The sequence below is a fragment of the Dasypus novemcinctus genome, chromosome 8, assembly GCF_030445035.2.
Source record: "Dasypus novemcinctus isolate mDasNov1 chromosome 8, mDasNov1.1.hap2, whole genome shotgun sequence".
Taxonomy (NCBI): Eukaryota; Metazoa; Chordata; class Mammalia; order Cingulata; family Dasypodidae; genus Dasypus; species Dasypus novemcinctus.
In genome coordinates, this window is record NC_080680.1 from 105365152 (window position 1) to 105385647 (window position 20496).

Below are 20496 nucleotides of genomic sequence, written 5' to 3' on the forward strand. Positions count from 1 at the left end.
TACTTGGCATCAGCACCCCTTTGGCTGACTATGCTCCAATTCCCTTATCTGTAAAATGGGGATAATAATATTACGACCTCAAAAGGTCATCTCAAGGATTGAATAATTTCATTAATACATTTAACTCACTTAGAATAGGGATTGGCACAAAGTAAGTACTTAATAATTGTGAGCCTTTATTACCTGGTTTAGCCCCACCTATACTGTACCCAAGTGTGGGCAGGTGCTCAATTAGCTTTGGACTAATCAGGGAGTAAGGCAATGTCCTGCCATCACAGACCTCTGTGACCTAATACTTCCTGCTTAGACAATTGCTCGACACAGGCAGTTGTGTGCTTGAGGCAAGGACCTCAAACCATTATTTAAAAGAAGACTGTCATATTTCTAGCTTCACTGTCTTAATCCATGGATGGCCTTGGGCTAGTCCCTTCACCTTTTTACCATGGCTAGGGTATCCCCATCTGCAAAATGGGAGTGAATTCCTAGGCGGGCCTTGGAAAAAGACCAAGGGCTTGGCAGCACTCTGCAAAGTGCTGATGCAAGCGCGATTTCCATTTCCCAGTCTGCAAACGCTCCCCGTCCCTCACTTTCACTTCCAGACTGGCCCAACTGGCCGGTCTCCAAGCCAAGGAATAGGTGTATTTTCCTTTGCCCAGCCTACTGACTTGATGAATTCTTTTTCTCCTCCTCCGGGGACTTTCCTAACTTCCTTCTGTAAACGAAGGAGCAAGCACATGAGCACACTGTATATAAATATGCTTGGGAAAGCTTTTTTTTTTTTTTTTACAGCAAACAGTTTCTGTTGTAGGCGGTGCATTCCCTGGCAGGGCAGGGCTGCACAGGGAGGGGGCGAGTAGAGGGGGAGGAGGAGCAGAGTGATTAATTCATCCACTGCGAGAAGCTGGTTTTCTATTTAATGGGGGGTCTCTCTGCCAAGGAGGACTCAGAATCACCTCCAGAGCCAGCTGGAGCATGGTGGGGGATCTGGGGCTGGACTTTGGGGAGTCAGCCAGCATGGAAATGTTGCCCGAGGAAGGCATTCACCGGCCCAAGGCCAGAGGCGCGCTGGAGGCCAGGAGTGGCAGCCTGCTCTGGGCTCTCACCTGCTGCATGGTGGCGCTGCCCCTCCTCACGGGACTCACCACCTACGTGCTGGTCGGCCAGCTGAGGGTCCAAGGAGAAGCCTGCCTATTCAAGGTAAGCAAGACTCTGCTCTGACCTAACCCATCAGCGGACCCTCTGCAGGCACCTGGCAGGTTCTGCAGTTCTGGACGGAGCGCCTGGATCCATTAGGATCCTTGCTTTCCACTTTCAAAGCAAATGCAGGCTGTGAGGAGTGGGAAAACGCAAGGTGTGGAGAGGATCGGTTCCATTTTTATTCTCAATAATTCCAGGGAATGAACTGTCCTTTCTTATATGTATATGGAAATAACCTCCAGCCCCTACGTTTTTAGATAACTATAATCATAGTGTACTGATAATTAGAGAACATTGCTTTTCTTTAAAAAAAATTCCTTAAATTATATGAGAAATACACTGTCATTGAAAAAAAATTAGAAAATGCATATAAGGAGAAAAGAACTATCACTACCTATAAACTCTTAGAGATGACCGCAGTTACCATGTTGGGGTATATATTCCTTATTTGTTTAATACAGTAGGATTTTTTGAGTCTCCCAATAGATTATGATTTTATATACCTGTTAATAAATTCATCTGTGATAACTGATTTAATTTCAGTTCACAGTATTAAATTCCAGAGGAGAAAAGAGTTTTCTCGATTGATTTAATTGGAAACCTGGTTTCCATGTAATCCTGGCCAACTACAAAGCAGAGACACCATGAGCAAGCTAAGGTTCAAGTGTAACTGTCATGTCAGGGTCAAGCAATGGACCAGGGATTCAGGCAGCAGCGTTCATGGCCACATGCCTTCATTCCAGAAATGTGTTATAAAAAAAAAACTGTTCAGGAGGCCAGAAATGCTGTTTGTGCTAGAGGAGGCCTACAGGGCAGTGGAGGTCAGGCTGTGACCCTTTGACCTCTCTGGGGCAGGTACCTGGAAGCCAACTCTGCAGGGCCTGGTCGACCCTCTGGCTCTGTCCCTCTTTGACCAAAAGGAGACGAGTTCTTCCAGTGGCCTCCAGGAACCTGAGCTTTCCGGGGTTCTGAAAGGAAACGTCCCCTCTGCCCAAGAGAGTTTTTGAGATCCCCTTTATAAGCAGAAGTCAGAAATGCTGTTTTAGACGTGGAAGACTGCCACGGTCCAGGGAGAGCCAGCGCCTTGCCCAGTCACAGAACAAGCGTCACGCAAGCTGTTGCTGGACAGAGAGCCCTGTGAAGGATGGCACTGGGTCCCTTATACTCACCGCTGCACCCCAGTCTATTGCAGCTCCTGCTGCGTCCATCGTCCGTGTGCAGGAAATGGATCAGCTCACGTACTTCTTCAGGATGGATAAAGCAGACTCCCAGGAGAGCGGGAGAGCTCGTGAGGGAGCCGTGGTCTGGCCAGGCTGTGAAATGTCTCAGTGCCTCAGAAGAAAGAGAAAGGGAGATAGAGAGAAGGCTGGGCCACATGAAGCAATCAAATACGTGAAAAGAAACAGCTGGACCGCTCAAAGCAGCGCGTTCAACCAAGAAGAAAGTTTAAAGAAGAAACGAACGGAGTTTAAACAAGGGTCTGTTTGCCAAGACACGGGAGCCACAGGGCTGGTGAAGTGTCCCCAGGCCAGCTGTGGGGGAAAGCCATGACCACCCTTTGGCTTTAAAGGGACGAGAACCAGCAAGAACTAAAGTCAAGGAGAAATCTTGCCAAGAGCAGCTGAGGATATCCCGAGATCCCAGTCACAGAACCCACTACCTAGAAAAATCGGACAATCACAGGCGGTTGGAGCCTTTTAAAGTCACACAGCATAAAGCCCTTTCTTTTGCCGATAGGGAAACAGGGCTGCAAAGATTTGCTCAGGTCTGTACCCAGGCAGGGGCAGAGCCAAGATTATACCCCAGGCCATCAGACCCCCCAACTCTGTGCCCCTCCCCCCCAGTACCAGGCTGACATCAGCAATCATGGGTGATTTTATGGACCAATAAATTGACTGCCCTCCTGTGTTAGGGAGAATAGCAGTAAGCATGGGAAAGAAATTCCATGAAGGCCAGCATGGCCTCTGCTCTCCACCCAAGGGCCAAAACAATCCCTTGAAAGCTTTCCCTGGGTTGCGGTTGTGTCACAGCCCTGAGCCAAGGCCCTCCCTCTGCGGCTTCCTCTCAGACCAGGCTCCTTCCTCTCCACCGGCCTCCTCCCCTCTCCCACCCCACCACTGGCAGCTTAGCCACACTGGCTGTCCTCAGCTCGCCAGGCACGCCAAGCTCCCCCTGGCTGCCAGGCTTTCCCAAGGCTGGTCACTATGCCAGGACTGCCCTGAGCATCTCTCTTACTCAATCCCCTTAGCAACCCTAGGAGGTGGTATCACTAAGAACCTTTTCTAATCCAACATATAAAGGAGTTGAGGCCTTGAGAACAGGGAGTTGTAGGGCTCAAAGGAAAGAGGGAGCAAGTTGCAGAACCTCTCTGAGCTTCGGTTTTCCCATCTGTAAAAGTGGGTAACAATGCCAACCCAATAGCCGTACTGGGAAGATTCGAGGTCATCTCTAAAGAGCCACTAGGGAGCACCTGGCACTAATGGGCATTTGTTGGGTGTTTGTCCCTTTCCTTCATCAAAGTAGAAGGGGAAATCTCTGCAAAGATTTATAGAAATTTTTAATCCAAGGGTCAGCAAACCATGGCCTATAGGCCAATCCAGCTTGCCACCAATTTTTGTCAATAAAGTTTTATTGGATCACAGCCCTGCCCATTCATTTACATATTGTCTATGGCTCTTCCATGCTATGATGACAGAGTTGAGTTGTTGTGGCAGAGATTGGATGACCCACAAAGCAAAAAATATTTCTATCTGGCCCTCTACAGGAAAATTTTGCCGATGCCTAATCTAGTATAATCTCCTCGTTTTACAGTTGAAGAATCCAAAGATCAGACATGGGAAGGAAAAGTTCAGGCCCACAGAGCCAGAAAATGGGATGGGATCCATTCTTGGAAGGTCCACAGACTAGACGTGGAGAAAGAACCAGCAGCTGATACAGTAGTGTTCCAGGTTTTTATTACCAGCAACAAAAGTAGTTACCAGGACTATTAAAATACTTTAGACTGTGTTATTCCTTCAGGGATTGTGCAGTGAAGGAGTCAATGTGACAAACTTAGTACCCAGGTAAATTGCAGAGCAGAAATCAAAAGTAGATTTGGGGAGGGTTGGAATAAATACCTCTAGATGGCATGTCCACAAACACAGCATCAATTAAATGAGGGTGCCTCCCTCCCATGGAAAACAGTGCAGCTGCTGCTGTTAAAAAGAATGAGGCAGCTCTACATGCAGGGATGGGGAAATTCTCCAAGTGATATCATTACACACAAAAAAGCAAAATGCTTAATAGCATATATAATATGGTATACTTCATTTTCTTAAAAATAGTATATGGTCACATACATAAACATGGATATGTTGATAAATGCATAGGATGTCTCAGGAAGGGCACAAAAGAAACAAGCAGCTTTGCTAGTATCCAGGAAGGGGAACTGGGTGGCTGGACTACAATATGAAAATATTACCCATACATCAAAAATAGAAATAGTAAAATGTTTTTGGACTTTTCAATTGTCTTGGAAAAACCCTGGGCAAAAAGCTCCTACTCTGTTCACATGCTGGCCTAGCTGCCTCTTAGCCATTTGCCTCACCTCCCTGGGGTACAGCTTCTTTACGTATGAAATGGGGACGGTCAGAAATAAGTTATTGAAAGTCCCTGGCAAAGTGTGGCCATTCAGCAAATAGCAGCTATTATTGCTATTACAGTCAAGGAATATCCCTGCCTGTGGAAATTACACCACAGAGGACAAAACACTCCACCTGCTCTGGAATCTGCCATCACCAGGTTAGAGAGCAGGTTTTGAAGCTGGAGGGCTTTTCTTAGTCTACGGTATTTTTAAGGGGTCTTGATGCCTCCTTCCCCACCCCAGTCTTGTTCGCACTCCCCACTCCCGAGTCCATTCTCCGCTCAGCTCCACGATGGCCTGGGCCTTCTTTGGGCCCTTCGGTGGCTCTCCACTGCCCTCAGAACAGGTCCTCAGGCCGCACTCTGGCACCCTGTGCAGGCTTCTGCCTTCCGCGAGCACAGCACCGACATACAATCTGTGTTCCCAGCATAACTGGATGCTCCAAGTTCATGGTCTGCCCCAAGCCCGGCACAGGTGGGCACACAATACTGTGCAGTGGGTTGTCAGGGAGGTCGGAGGGGGCTTCTTGCTCAGGGTTGCACCATGGCCCTGCTCTGTCCTTCCTTACCAGGCCCAACTTCTAGAATTATCTGCACGTGCTCCCTCCAAGTTCTCACTTCTGATTCATTCCTTGGTTCACTCCAATCTCACTTCTACCCCTTCCTGAAAATTCCACCCCTTCCCTTGTTCCCTGAAGCCCTCTTCTCCCTACACTTGCCCCTGACCCAGGTGGACCCCACGCAAGCCAAAAGGATCCCATTGTGACTCTAGTTCAGGCTGCAGAGTTACCCAGACTTGGAGGAAAGCCACGGCCTCACCACTACACAGCTGTGACCTTATAATAACTTATTTATACCAGACACTGTGCCAAACTTTTTCATATTTAAGGTTTCAAAAAGAATAAATAAGATCACATATATAAAGTACTTAGCGTGGTTTCTGGCATATACTGCATGTGCAATACGTTTGCTACCATTCCTCTATGCATGAGTTCAGTTAAGCCTCAAAACCCCCATTTTGTAGATTATGAAACTGAGGCTTAGGGAAATTAAGTAACTTCCCCAAAGACATATAGCTGAAGAGCTGGAAGCTGAAATTCAAACCCACAATGTATATTCCTCCCAACCACCATGCTTGACTGCCTCTGCATACAACCTCAGGCAAATTATTCACTTCCCAGCGTGGTTAGGATTTAACAATAGCATCCTGAAAAGTGCCTGGCATGCAGTAGGCACTCAATAAATGCAAACCCCTTTCATCTCAATAAATGCTAATAAATTTATTGAGTAGGCACTCAATAAATGCTAACCCCCTTCATCCCTTGAGAACACCAGCTGTACCTGGCACACAGACAACAATCTAAGTGTTTGTTGGATGGAGAGCAGGTGGAGGAATGGGCAAAGTTCTAGACCTCACTGAGTCTTAGAGTCCATGCCATTAAATGTGATTAATACACTTTCTTCATAAAGCAATGCTAAGAATTCTGCAAAGAGATGTTCAGAAAGCTGTTGTCATAGGGTAGATGCTCAACAGATATTATTTTCTTGCCCATCACACCTCGGATGAGCCCTTTTCTATCTGCATTATTTGGGGAAAATGGACAAGATAAAACTGCATTGTAAACCTCAAAACGCTGATTAAACAGTGGCATAGCCCTGGAATGCTGAAAGAGAAGCCCAAGAGTAACAAAAATCAGGCAGTGGGGAAAGGGCAGTGAAACAGGTAGTGGAGACACCCTGAGGAAGGAAGGAAGGGAGGATTTGATTCCCAAGCACCTGCAGCAGCTCATGGCTGGTGGTTTCAGAATCCACTCGTTCACTCATTAAAGTAAACACACACATCACTCAGTGCCCAATGCCTTGGGCTCCAGTGTCCTCACCCGACAAACCACACATCGTGATGCCACCGCAGCACCTTGGCTGCAAGAGTTGATCTCCCAGAAAGAGTTGGTCTCCTTCACAGAGCAGCTGACTGCAGCAACGTGCCTTGGTTTCAAAAATGGGCCCAGGGGAGTGGGGGCAATTGCATTTCCTCAATTCCTTTGCATACTGAAAGACCAGGGGTCCAGAAGCAAACTGTGAACTGAGGAAGCCTCCTGCATGTCTGTCTGTTAGGAGAAGGAGGATGCCACTCAGAGTTCCTAAAGGATGCAATTCTGTTGTTAAGTATCAAGACACAAGAGTGGTTGCAGTTTACAAATAAAGCAATAAGACCAAAGATGTGCTGAACCAACAATACATACCACAAGCATTTACTGAGCCTAAAGAAAGAAGGAAAATGAGTTGGATACCTACTTTATATATATGGACTTTCTTAAAACCATCACAGTGGTCTTGCGAGGAAGGAATGACCTTCTGTTGTTATTGAGGAGGAAACTGAATTTCACTGAGGCGGTGACATGCCAAAGTCAGAAAGCAAGAAAAGAACAGAGCTGGGATTTCCAAATTTGCTTGGCTGCACAATTTGCCTGTTTTGTGGTACACTGAATGTTGAGGTAAAGTCCTTTCTAGGACACCTTAGAGACTGGAGAAATGAAATGACCTCAGAATAAAGCATTTCCAGGTTGGATTTTTCCTTGTGCAAGGAGAGACAGGGAGAGAAGCAAGAGGAAGAGAGAAGAAGGCAAATGTCTGTGTCTTTCTTCTAGAAACACTGGAAGGATGTTATGGATCATAAAGCAGTTATGCCTTTGCAATTGCAGCATTTATGACAGCAAGTAATGAATGTCTCTTCCTGTTTATGATATACTAGAGAGTGACTACAGGACACGGGAGGAAAGGTTAAGTGGGTCATTAGTTAAAATACACTCAAGGGATTTTTCTGGGGAAATGCCAACAAGAGAATCTCAAAGACAATCTTACTTTGGGCCCATTCGTCGGTTGCACATTTGGCTAACGTTTATGGAGCTCCTGATATGTGCCAGCATTGGTACTTGGCCTAAAGTTTCAGATTCCAGACCCTCCACTTACTCTTTGAACTTGAACCTTGCTTAGCCTCTTTAAGCCTCTATTCTAAGGTGTTAAAAGGCTATAAAAAGGTGATACCGAGCCCTCCTTTGAGAATAACTGAAGGATTAGATACAGAGCACATGGAAATACCCAGTACAAGGCCTAGCACCTGATGAGCACTTAGTTAAATGTTCATCTCTTCTCCCCATCCTTCCTTCTTCCTTGTTTGAAGCATCAGAATAATTCCCCAAATGCCTATTGTGATTACCAGGGATTACCAGCCAGCATTAAAAAAAAAAAAAAAAAAAAGCGAGGAAAAGAAAAAATCAAATGAGAGTGCAAATTCCCTGACCTGCAGAAACTAAAGGTCAGAAAGCACCATCTTGCTTTGCTTGGGCTCCAATCCTGGTGGTAGCTGGCATCCCACCAAGATGGATGCCAAAAGGCATACATATTTGCCTGCTCTAGCTCTGGCTCTTGGCCAAGTCTTACAACTTTCAACAAATATTTCTAAAGCCAATCCAAGTAGAGCCTGATGAAGACCTTTAGAGGCCCCAGTACTGAATGATTCTAGCTATTTACCTCTATGTAATTAAAACTTCTTTTGATTTAAAAGACATCAAAGCTTTGCGTGTATTCTAAAATGAAAAGATCTCTTTCCTAGACTTTTAAATTGCAGCAGTCTAGCTAAAGTACCTGGTGCTCAGCTTTGCTCCTTCTCCTACTGTCTTTTCTGCCTCTGCCTTTCCAATAACTGAGCATCTGTGCATTTTGCTGATCAGGTAATCGAGCAGAAGTGCCAGTGATTGTCTAAAGCACAGGAAATACAATGGTGAACAAGACGAAACACATTAGGTCCCTGTCTGCATGCAGCTTAAATTCTACCAGAGAGAGAAAAGCAATTAGCACTCAAATAGTTCTATCCTTCAAGGAGTAATAAATGCTCAGGAGGTAATAAAATTGGATCCTGGTTCTTAGCCGATGGTTAGAGAAGACACTTAGAAATAAATCCCATTCTTCTAGGGTGCTTTGGGACCCATAGCTATTCAGATTTGGAGGCTGATGTTCAAGTGATCAGCACCCCCTCAGGTGCCATGGTTTCCTGAGTGCCCCAAGAATAACCCAGAAGTGAAGGAGCTGAGTCTGGGTTGGAGGACAGTAAGGCATTTTCTTCTCCTGGTGTTGCCAGCAAGCATCTTGGGAGCAGGCAATGAGCCAGTGCGAATGCACAAATCTTTCCCCCAATAAGATACTACTTTTCATCCTCTCAGATCACCTCCTGATTCACCCCTGCCCTTGCTCATGACAGTCTTCTTCCCATGATAGAGTCATTATTAAGAGAAACAGCAATGGAGGGCTTTAGACATTGTTCTTGGACAGAGAATCCCAGATGATACTTTTCTTGTGGATTCTTGGAAATTTGTGGTCCTCAATACCTGTCAGGCAACATTGTCACACCCTCCAGGCATATAGTGGCATTCTGGACTACTAAAACCCATGCATGTCCATACAAATATGAAATTAAAACACAAGCCCAGGTTATAGAAATTCAGAAGAGCCAAAGTAAGAAAATGTCTTCACATCCCAGATATCTGCTAATTACAAATGGAACTCTGAGCCAAAAAGGAATGTTAAAGTCTTAGCGGATGGTCTGCTCAGCCATAGATAAGCAGGATGTTCAAGAAGACTTCTAAACAGAGAGCCAAAGGGAGCAGAAGGCCAGGCAAGGCAGGTACCTCTTCTTACACAACAGGATGCAGTCAAGCTACCCCCATTATTTTTTGAGGATCCCATCTTCAGTTTTCTGCCTTGCCAAAGAACCAATTCCTTTCCTGACTCTGTCAATAGCAAATATTAAAACATGATACAGAATAAGCTAGTTTCTGGGCTGCTTTTACACCCCTGAGGCCCATCAAGTCATTGATGCTGAACAAGTAGTCACAGCAATTGAGTTTAGGTTTTTAAAGACCATTGTATTCATAACCCTATGTCAAGTGTGCCTAATACATTCATTTAGCAGCAGAAATCCTAGCCATTTGCCAGCTGTGCCTAGGCTCTGTTGAGCCTTCTTACTCTTGCAAAAGCTATTGTTCTTCTCTGGAATGGTCATTACTCCTTTTATCACTTGGCTAGTGCTTGCAGGACCTGTAAGACTCAGTTCAGGTATAATTTTCCCTGATTCCCCCTCTTCTGCCCAAGGTCCCTCTCCTTAGCACTCTGTGTGTTCCTCATTGTCACAGTGCATGAAACTGCTGGTACTTATCCATCCACCTTACCAGAGGAAAAGCTCACCCAGAAGGCAGGTGTCTGTCTCGAAAGCACTTGTTCTTCCACTACTATGTGGTATCTGAAATGACTTACAAACCAGTATTGCAATGATGAATATGTCTTCATGTATTGAGTTGAAACAAGAAAGAATTGTTGAGGCTGATGAGAAGGGGAGACCCTGGCCATTATTTCTTTTCCTGTATCATTTTAAAAAATAGTTCCAACGTTTTAATTGTGATAGGGAAAAGAAAATAAAGCAAGTGCCTTTATTTGTTTTTTAAGAACCAGAGCAATGATAAAAAATTTAGGGTCCCCTAGAATAGAATAGGAAAAGGTCTCAGGACCAAACTTTAAAGTCAAGCTTCAGAGACAAGCAAAAGAAAGAGAAGAGTCTTTAGAGGGGCCAGAGGAAAAAAAGTGAGAACTTAGTATGAGATTCCCACCAACCAAAAGATTTGCATCCCTATTTTTTTCATCTCAGGGTACCCAGATTAGGTATCAGCAGGAACCGAATCATATCCACGCTATGGGCAGCTGTATGGGTGTTGGGGTTAGGACAACCACAAAGGGCCTGAACCATATCTGTCTTTCCCAACAGACTCCAAAGGGACAGGAATTTGGACCATCACCTCAGCAAGCTTGTAAGTGTGTTGATCTCTGATGCCTTTTCGCATGGGAAACAAGAACTTTTCCAGTAGTTCTAAAATGCATAAGTTTAGATATGGGTCTTTAATTACCAATTTGCTAAGCTGAAGAATAAGAAGTAGAAGTGAGGCTCTTCCGTAAGCATTGGAAAAGCAAAATTATATTGTGGCTAAGTGGGACTCTAGACCTGAGCTCAAACTCCAGTTCTGGAATTTACTAGCAATGTGACCTTGGGCAAATAATTTTACCTACCTGTGTCTCAGTTTCCTCACTTATAAAATTGCTTATATTAGTAACTACACAGCAGTTTTAGTGTGAATTAAATGTGTTAATTCCTATAAAAGGCTTAGAACAGTGCCTAGCACATCAAAGGTACTCAGTAAATTTTGTTTTTCATCAAAAACAACATCTTCAGGGCAGTCAGAACACAATTCCCCAAAATAATCATCTTTGAGAACCAAAAGGAAATTCGGAGGACCTCTATAGTACTAATGGGTAAACAGAAGCCCAAAGAGAGGAAGAGCTCTGCCAAGGTCATATAGAGCTACAGAGTAGTTTCCACCCACTCCTCATCCCAGTTCTGTTAGGCTATTCATAGGGTGACCATATCAGTGCATGTGGTTAAAGGGACCATGAAGAAGATAAAGTACAAGGCTAATTAACTCCCATGGAACCAGCAGGTGTAGACATCTGAAAGAGGAAAGGAGAGGAGAGCCATGATTTATTGAGCACAGAGCACATACCAGAAATCATACACTCTCTATCTACAGTAGAAATTTCTGTGCCTTTCTTCGAGATGAGAATACAGGGCCTCAGAAAGGGTTAATAATTTACGTAAAGTCACATGGCCAAGATTCGTTTGCTTTAAAGACTCTGATGCCTGTACCTCCCCTTCTTCCAGTGGTGCATTCTCAGTGCACCACATTCCAATCCAGAAATTCCCAAAGACCCCCAAGCTCCAGGTGGAGGAGAGGAATATTTCTTCCCCATCACAGGCTCCACTTCCAAAGTGCTGTCTTTACTCAAGCCATCCTTTGAGCCATACAAAACATGTTTCTCCTTTTTTTACAGATGCACCTCCCAGAACTGATGGGGATAAGCCGAGGGCACACCTGACAGGTAATTCTCCCTGATGTGTTCTCCAAAAGATCATCAGCCATAATCCCGAGATTTCACTTAGAGCATTTGTCAAAACTCATTCTAGAGGCTTCAAACTGGAAACCACATCTCTTGATAACAGACTCCTCATCAAGTGTTTTCAGATGTTTTCCTCCCTGTGAGAAGTCCAAAGGTCCATATCTCTTGGGAGGCTTCTTTCAGTTTCTCTCAGTCCTCTTTTCTCTCTCATCTCTCTCATTCAGACTCCGAGCTTCAAGTAATTCTGAATTTGGTCACAGATAAAAGTTGCCAATTTGTCAAGTCCACCTGTACCCTAATCAAGATGAAGTTATTGGACATTTACATCCAGAAAGGTGTTTCAAAAGAATTTTCATAGATGTGACGAGATTAAGAATATATTGATATCACCAGTTGGCCAAGTTGTTCACCAGCTTCAAGTGTGGAAATTCCTGACATCTCACACCTGGATTTTCAGGTGCCTCAAATACTGAGGAAAGAGCACCACAATACAGAATGATATGTTAAAAACTCCTTGGAAAACTAGAGTTAAAAGGCAAACATATTCTCCTGACCAGTAAGAAAATTTGCAACCCACAAGAGGCACATCTTTGTGTCCTGAGACATTGCACCCTAAGAAGGAGTGGTTTGGGATAAATCCAGAGTGAGAATTAGGAACAGGGAGATGCAGAGTTGCCATGACTTACCATTTGTTTATAAGAATGAGAGGATTGAACAGACTGGGAGGTAAATTCTAAAACATTTATGAGTATCAAGATGACACCCCTCTTCCTGTTGAATGAGAGGAATAGAAATGGAGGGCAACCCCAAAAACTACTGAGCTCCCAATTTGTAGTAGGCATTTTTACATCTAATATCTCATTTAATTGGCACATAAACCCAAGGAAATGGGGTTTAGTCATTCCCACCCACAGATGGGGAACTAAGGGTCAGTCAACTAAATTCACTTGTCCCAAGTCACACAACTAGGAAGTGGAAATGTTGAGATTCAAGCCTGACTCCCAAGCTGCACTGTTTCCATTACAACATACTTCCTACCCAAACTCCTACTTGATGCTGTGTGGACATAGCTAATTGCATATCAACTTCATAAAACTATGTCTTGTCAAGAGACTAAATTAATTTTGCTTTTGCATCATCTGAGAGGAAAATTTTAATTAAAAAAAACAAAAAGCCACAGCATCATCCACAAGGGAGGAGTAGAAGTTTTCAGTGGTGACTAATAAAATCGCCTTTCACAAGTTTGTCAAAGAATCACCAGAGTTCTCCAGTGGTCACTTAAGTTATTTAGTCTGGGGCCAGGACCATACACATACTTGATAGGTTGCAAAAGAAACCCAAGTTATAGTCAAGAGTGGGAAAGTAACTTCAGATAATCCAGAAACCAGTTTTCTGGCCACCCACTTGGTGCGGAGGTTACTAAATGGTTTCTTTAAAAATAGCCGACACCAGTACTGTGGCTAACAGTACATAGTGGTGATTCTATTGATTTCAAAAGCAGACCAAAGCATATTTTTTTCCTGAAAAGTATAGTTTTATTGCAGATTTTCTTATTTGAATGGCTTGATTCTATTCCTTATTTTCTCAGCTGCTGCAGACATATTTCAGAAAAGTGTTCATTCATGTGTTCTATATAATGCATACATGTAAATAATGCAAACTTAACAACACATAAAACATACAGAAGGAATAGGCTTATTTTTAATCTGTCAAAATGAAAGATGCTGGCTTACTTTGGGGAAAGAAAATAAATATTTATCAAGGAGAACTGTATCCAGCTTTCATGATAAAAATGTTCGTGTCTCTTCCTTTCACTTGATCTTCGGAACAATATTATGAGGGAGATTTATTCCCAGTTTACATACAAGAAAGTGTGACTCAAATAAGAGAAGGAAACTATGTATTGATTAATAAGCTAGTATGTTACAGAGCCAGGATCAGAAAGGGTGTTTAAGTGGCCCAAAGCCCTTATCTCTTCCATTGCACAAGCCAACTACGTTGGCTTGCATTTTGGACTTTGTTGATATGCCACGATCTGGAAGTCTGGTTCTAATATGTGTCCCATGTGTTGATTCTCCATTAATTGCTGCCTGCTCTCATGTGGCTTTGGACAACCCCATTGGAATGGAGTGATGTGGAACTCCTAACTTTTTCTCTGAAATATCCTCTTTGTAGCAGAGCATGCCTGGAACAAAAAGGCTCATAAAGGTGAATGTAGTTTAGAGGCTATACCTATAGCTAGCAGTTTACACATACCATCTCTATTAGTCCTTTCCACAGGTGTTATTAGTGCCTTTTTTTAAAATGAAAGATCAGAAAACTCAAGGTTCAGCCCAGGGTTACCCAGCTCAAGATGCTGCTCTCTTTCAACAAATAAATGCCTACGTTCACTCATATACCCTCCACTCATTCCTCCCAAAGCATTTGTTAGCTGTTTATTTTATTCAGCCAATGTAATCTATTTTAAAAAGTATTTGAGACTCTTTTTTAGCAAAGTCCACATGTTCCATCTTGAACAAATTAAGTCTCTCTTTTGCCTTTGCAGTTGTGAGACAAACTTCCACACAGCACTTGAAAAATCAGTTCCCAGCTCTGCATTGGGAACATGAACTTGGCCTCGCCTTCACCAAGAACCGGATGAACTACACCAATAAATTCTTGTTGATCCCAGAGTCGGGAGACTACTTCGTTTACTCACAGATCACATTCCGAGGGACTGCATCTGAATGTGGTAAAATCAACCAACAGAGCCAATTGAACAAGCCAGACTCCATCATTGTGATTGTCACCAAGGTAACAGACAGCTACCCTTTGCCAACCCAACTCTTAACAGGAACCAAGTCAGTGTGTGAAATAGGCACTAACTGGTTCCAACCCATCTACCTAGGGGCTGTGTTCTCTTTACAAGAAGGGGACAAGCTGGTGGTGAACGTCAGTGACATCTCTTTGGTAGATTACACAAAAGAAGATAAAACCTTCTTTGGAGCCTTCTTGCTATAGAGGCAAGGCAGATGTCATTGTGGAAGACCTGCCTCCTAGTTGCTAATTTTCCTTCTTCTATCCTTATTATAACCAGGGGTTTTCTTGGGACCAGGGCCTGAAGGACATTCCACAGTGGTTTAGCACTTGAAGTGCCTTATTGATGAGAATACTAATTGGAAAAAGGCAGAAGAGAGCAGACATTGTCATGGTGGCTTGGAGGAGTGTTGATTTTCTAAACATGAAAACACTGGTCTACTTGGGTCAGGAATTGAAGAGGAATATTTCCATGGTGTCTTGCTACTCATTTGTCTCCAGCGGCTCTGGTTGTTGTCCATTTGGATCATGAAGTATTTGCTTCAGTTAAGGAACCTTGAAAAGAAACCAAAGCCTTAGAGAACAGTAAGAGGTCCTCAGACACAAAATCCTTAAACCGTTCCCAAACACATAATCCCATGCCTTACCTAAAAGAACTGGTATATCTCATCAATCTTCTCCAAAAAAAGGTTTTCATGCCATATATAGAATTTATCTTAGCCCTGCTATGTGCCAGGCATTACCTTACCTCAAAAAATACCATGAAGAATGAAAACAAATCTACTCAAACCCATACTAATACTGCTAGATGCTTCCTGATCAAGAATCACTCAGCATGTTCTGAGGACCAACTCCAAGTTCTAAAAAAAATGATCATTGGACAAATCCCATAAGCTATCTGGAGCTTTCTAACTGTGTAAGATGTCCAGCTGATTAGGTCACCTAAGAAACTTGCAGAGAAATTTCTTAGCTAACTAGACAGCTATAAAACAAACTTGATTGATACCAAGAGACAATGGACTTATTCTCTGGCCAAAAAAAAAGGGAAAAAGAAAAGTCAACCACCAAATCTGGAGATGTGCTTTGAGTTTTATTTGCAACTTTATATGCAGAGTGTTATTGTGGGTATTTATCCTTTAAAATATTCAAAGGAATTAACATGGGATTAGCAAATCAGTCCAATCAAAACCTCTTCCCTTGAGGAGAGACTGTATATGGAGTTCTCTCCTATGCTTCAATAGGTTCATATCCTCTAGTCTGTATGATTTTCCAGCACTAATATATTTGGGGAGGGGGAGGGGGGAAGACTCCTTCTCTCCCAGCCCCTGTTGACCTGTCTGTAAAGCAGAAATTGTGGCCTCCACCAGTTGTTTCCACACAGTTGCTATGGGGATCTAATAAGCTCATGGGAATGAAATATTTTAACTTCAAACATACGATTAGGTCTGAGAGCATTTCAGTGTGACACCTGGGGCGTGAACTGCAGCACCCTGTCATCTATCATAAAGCTTCCCTATCGTAGGAAACCTCGTGCGTCTGAGAGCAAACAGCCCAGAAGTCACTTTGACCCTTGTTGCCAGAAGACGATAGAGACAGGGAGGGGTATAGCATGCTCCTAAGCAGTGTGACTAGCTTAGTCAATATCTTTTGACTAAAATCCATTTCCATTTTCTTAATTGGGAAGTTAAGGCTCTAAGCGCAGTTCCTAACCTCTGCTAGGCTCACGGGTAAACCCACCTCCACCTGGGTTGGGAAGAGTCTTCTTAGAGAAAGTGAAGCCTAAACTTTAAAAAAGGTGGGCAGATACCAGATGGCTCCAGGGAAAGGGCAACTTAGAGGGAGGAAGTACGCTTTTCTTAAAGCAGAAAAGAAAGGTTTCTCAGTAACTGCAAGACTAGCTTGGTAAGAGAACGTTCCCTCAACCAGCTCCTAGAAATTTATTAATAGACGAGGAATGTTTTATGAATGACTCTAACATGGCTGCGTGATCACAACTAACACCACATTTGAAAAAATAAAATACACTCTGCACTCATCCCTGCCATACAAGACAGTGCAAAGTGCCTTTAGGGGCAGGAAAGGGTTTACGTAGGGAGTTTGGACCTTTTCCTCAGAATGTGCTGAGCTTGCCAAGGGCTTTCAAACCTGCCCCCACATCCTTAGGGGATCTGGTGGATTTTGAAGTTTACTCAAGAAACCCATAAACATCCTAAAGGACTTGAGGCTTTCTGAAAAATCCCTGCCACGTTTATTTATTTTGCTGCTGTCATAAGCTTGTGCATTTAAGAATGTACTTTAGCTCAAATTCCCACTGCAGATTTTGTTAAATTCTCTATGATGTATCTTTTGCTGTTAAGGCATGGCCAGGCATTCCTACTAGGACTCTAGTCAGAACTTCTAAGGCCAAATTAGTGCACTATTTTTAAAAGCAAAGAGAAAGTCTTAAAAATATGTGATGGAACATTTAAAGGGGTTAATGGTAAGCCTTCAAGGGTTTGGAGTGAAGAAGGAGCAGGCTTTAGAAAGTAGGTAATTTAGAGGGAAAATGCTTTACTGATTAAATGTCTCTCAAAGGGCTGAATTCAAATCAATTTTGCAAACATTTACTGAGCACCTACTTGCCCCGGGGATATAGAGATAAATTGAGTCATTGACGCTTTGTTTTAACTGCTCAGTATCTCCATTGTCTGCTGATCCTTTTGTTTATTTTTGTTTTATTAGCTAATTAATTAGCTAAATTTAAGCACATGGATATTTTCTCATTATGAAAATGGGTGCCATTTGATGATGGAAGCTCAAAAACAAAATGATTTGTGTTTTCTATAAATGGTTTTTAAATTAATTACTCAAGAACAAACTTTCATAATTAAAGGGGGAAAAATAAAGATCCCACTATTTAAGTTGCAAGTTGAAAGAAATTATTTGCTGGACTTGTTTGATCATCAGCATCCCTGAAAATATTAGAACTTTATAGATGACTCAGAGATGCTTTGAAAAGCCTGTGTTCCTCAGTAAATACAAGAACTCTGATCAAAATGCATTGGGTCACTAGCGTTTTGATGCTATAGTGGTTTAGATCCATTTGACAGATCAGAATTGCTAAAGCTACTAAAATTTATCATTCTTTTGACAAACGTACAGTAGAATGTGAAAAAGTCTGCTTTTCACATCTGAAGCATGTCTGATTGAGTTCACCACCAGGGCATGCCAGAGTCTTTGGCTCCATTTCAATCTTAGCTACGTCAGCCAAGAGGAAATTCCACCTCTGAGCCCGTCAGTAACCCCTCTGGATTATAAAATCTCCTCTAGCTCACTATGCATGAAGCACGTACATTGCCAACATTCTTTTTTTTTTTTTTTTCTTTTAAAAGGTATTTTCCCAAGTTCTTTCACAATTGTGTTTCCATGATTGTGACATTAGGGATTAACTCTTTGGGACAGGACTATTTATGTTTTGCACCTTGCAAAACACGTGCAGAAGTCTTTGCTTCAAGACTGCCTGCTCTCCTAAGGTCCAGTGTCCTGGAAGTGTTTTGTCATTTTCAAATAATTTTTTTTTTTAAGTCAACACCTTTATCCCAGATACTAACAGCTATTGCCTCCCATTGGCAGCTGCGTCTGGGGAGAATTCAGTGGAGCATTAACCTCTGAATCTTGTTGCTTCAGTAGTGAAAGATTCAGGTCAGAGCAGTCACATCTACGTCCTACTCCAGTCTAACAACTATATTTACAACCTCCCAAGTTCTGTGGCACATCTGCACATACCCCTATCCATTTGCCTATTTTAAGAAGAAAGCCATACAAGTGCAAACAGAAGTTACTTGCCCAGGGCCATGCAATGAGTAAATGGCAGACCCAGAGCTAGGATGCTGCCCTCCTGTGTTGTAATCCTTAGATCTTCCAATTACCCTACACTTAGCAAAGGCTGTATTGTAAAGACTTAAGGAGAGATGGAAGGAAGACAGAAGTATCTTCAGATACCTGTGGGGCAATGTAGCAGTGGGAGGACTCTTCTCCTGTGTGTCCCCAGAGGCGAGAGCTAGGGTTAATGGGTGGCAAATACAGGGTCACCATTTCTGGATTGATACCCAAAAGCAGAATCTCACCAGGAATGATTTTCCCAATCCCTGGGAATATTCCAGCAAGGGACTTATCTCTGAGGTTTTGGAGAAACTATTCCTTCATGAGGAAGGAGGATGGGTTGAACCAGAGGATTTCTGAGGTCTTTCCCAACTCTATGATTATGTGGCCATGTTTTAATTGACTTCCACATGCTGTACCTGTTCATTAAGAATCTGGCAGGGTTTGTCAAGAGTTCGGTGGCTTCTAGCCTGGAAGTGCCAGCCATCTCCCACTTGCTTAGTGTGTGTCCAACACAAAGTGGTTCTGAGATCTTGGCCAATTTTAGAGTTGATAAGATCTGCAGGGTTTATCTACTCCAAATTACATCATTTAAGGATGAAGACATCCAAGCTAGAGACGTGTCATCACTGGTCCAATGCCAGGTTGTAGTTAGTGGCAGTGTTGCGCCTGGGTTTAATATTTCTCACACCAAGCCTGTGGTCTTTCAACTTCATCCATTAACCAGTTTTGCTTTGTTTTTTTGAGCATCAGCCACACAATAGCATACACCTAAATGCTAGACATCCAGTGAGGAAGGCAACAGGCAAGTCCTACGCCCATTGCACATACATTCAGGGGGAAGGAGACACACAATGTCAAGTAAATAAGGTAGCTGACCTTTGTCAAATGATTTTATTCTTAAAGTCATTAAAATATGTAACTCCCCTTTTTGTTTCAGGGATGTGCAAATTGAACAAATACAGGCATTTGTGTGGTTTTAGTGATAAGCCCTATGAGCTTTCATTGGATTTATGTTTTATGTTAAAACGTCACAACCCTAAGATAAAATGCATATTGTATATTGTTGGAGATGTACTAAACTGGTATGCTTCTTGAAGTACTACTTTATGAATTCTAATCTCTGTTAAAGACTTATTGTATGTGTTAATCTATTTAATAGATGTGACTTAATAAACTGGCATTGATGGCTGCATAATTTCAACAATTAGATTGATTCTTTTATTAATTTGTCCATTATTTTTCTCTCTAGAGCAAAGTCTATGGGTAACCTCTTGGAATTTTGAAAATGCGCATAGTTCTCTGTGTACTTGAATGCAAAATGCCAACAGATTTTCACAGATTATAGTAAATCTTATGGCAAATTGACTGTGAAACACCACAAATTGAGCATCTCTGGTCAGATGAGAAGGGACAGCAGGCAGAAGGAAGAAAAGAATGCTGATCCATTTGACACTTAATTAATCTAAGAGTTAGGAGAGTCTGTAGTTAAATTACTTAACCCCATATCTAACAACCTGGGTCTGTCTCTGATACTATCTCTGATACTATTTGTCTCTGATACTATTTGAAAAGGTTCATCAAGCTCTTCCCCTTCTTTGAAGACAGTAGCTGAGCTCACAGTTGGTGTTCAGTCACTATTAGGTTGCCATTTCTGTAGGTCAACATGGTCGAATATCAGAAATTTTATTGTTTCTGCCAAAAAGTCACAGCTTATGGTATACCGTTATTTGGTTATAGGTAGAACCAGAGATGGATTAAAGAAAAGGGGGTAAGATTCTCCACCAAACCATTGGTCTCAAAAATTTCCCTCCCAGTGGGGAACCTGGACATTTATCAATGTCCTTCTGAAATTCAGTTCTCATATTTAGCTTGTACCCACTCTTGGAAGTGATAAGAACACAGCATTTTTTACATTTGCAGAGAGTTATTTGCCTTAAATTGGTTACAAGAAGAAAAATCTGCAAAAATCTATTTTCTAGATGAAAAATATTAATGTAATAGTCTGATCTAGGTTACCAA

The 20496-nt window shown here is 42.7% G+C and overlaps 1 protein-coding gene across 1 annotated transcript; it reads left to right on the top strand.

The window, feature by feature from the left end:
* Positions 1 to 889: 889 nt before the first annotated feature.
* On the top strand, positions 890 to 19684 carry TNFSF15 (TNF superfamily member 15). Its single transcript, XM_004463165.3, has 4 exons — positions 890 to 1197; positions 10634 to 10676; positions 11752 to 11799; positions 14363 to 19684. Exons 1-4 carry the CDS (start codon positions 973 to 975, stop codon positions 14815 to 14817), a joined length of 771 nt encoding a protein of 256 aa, XP_004463222.1. The 5' UTR covers positions 890 to 972; the 3' UTR covers positions 14818 to 19684.
* Positions 19685 to 20496: the final 812 nt, after the last annotated feature.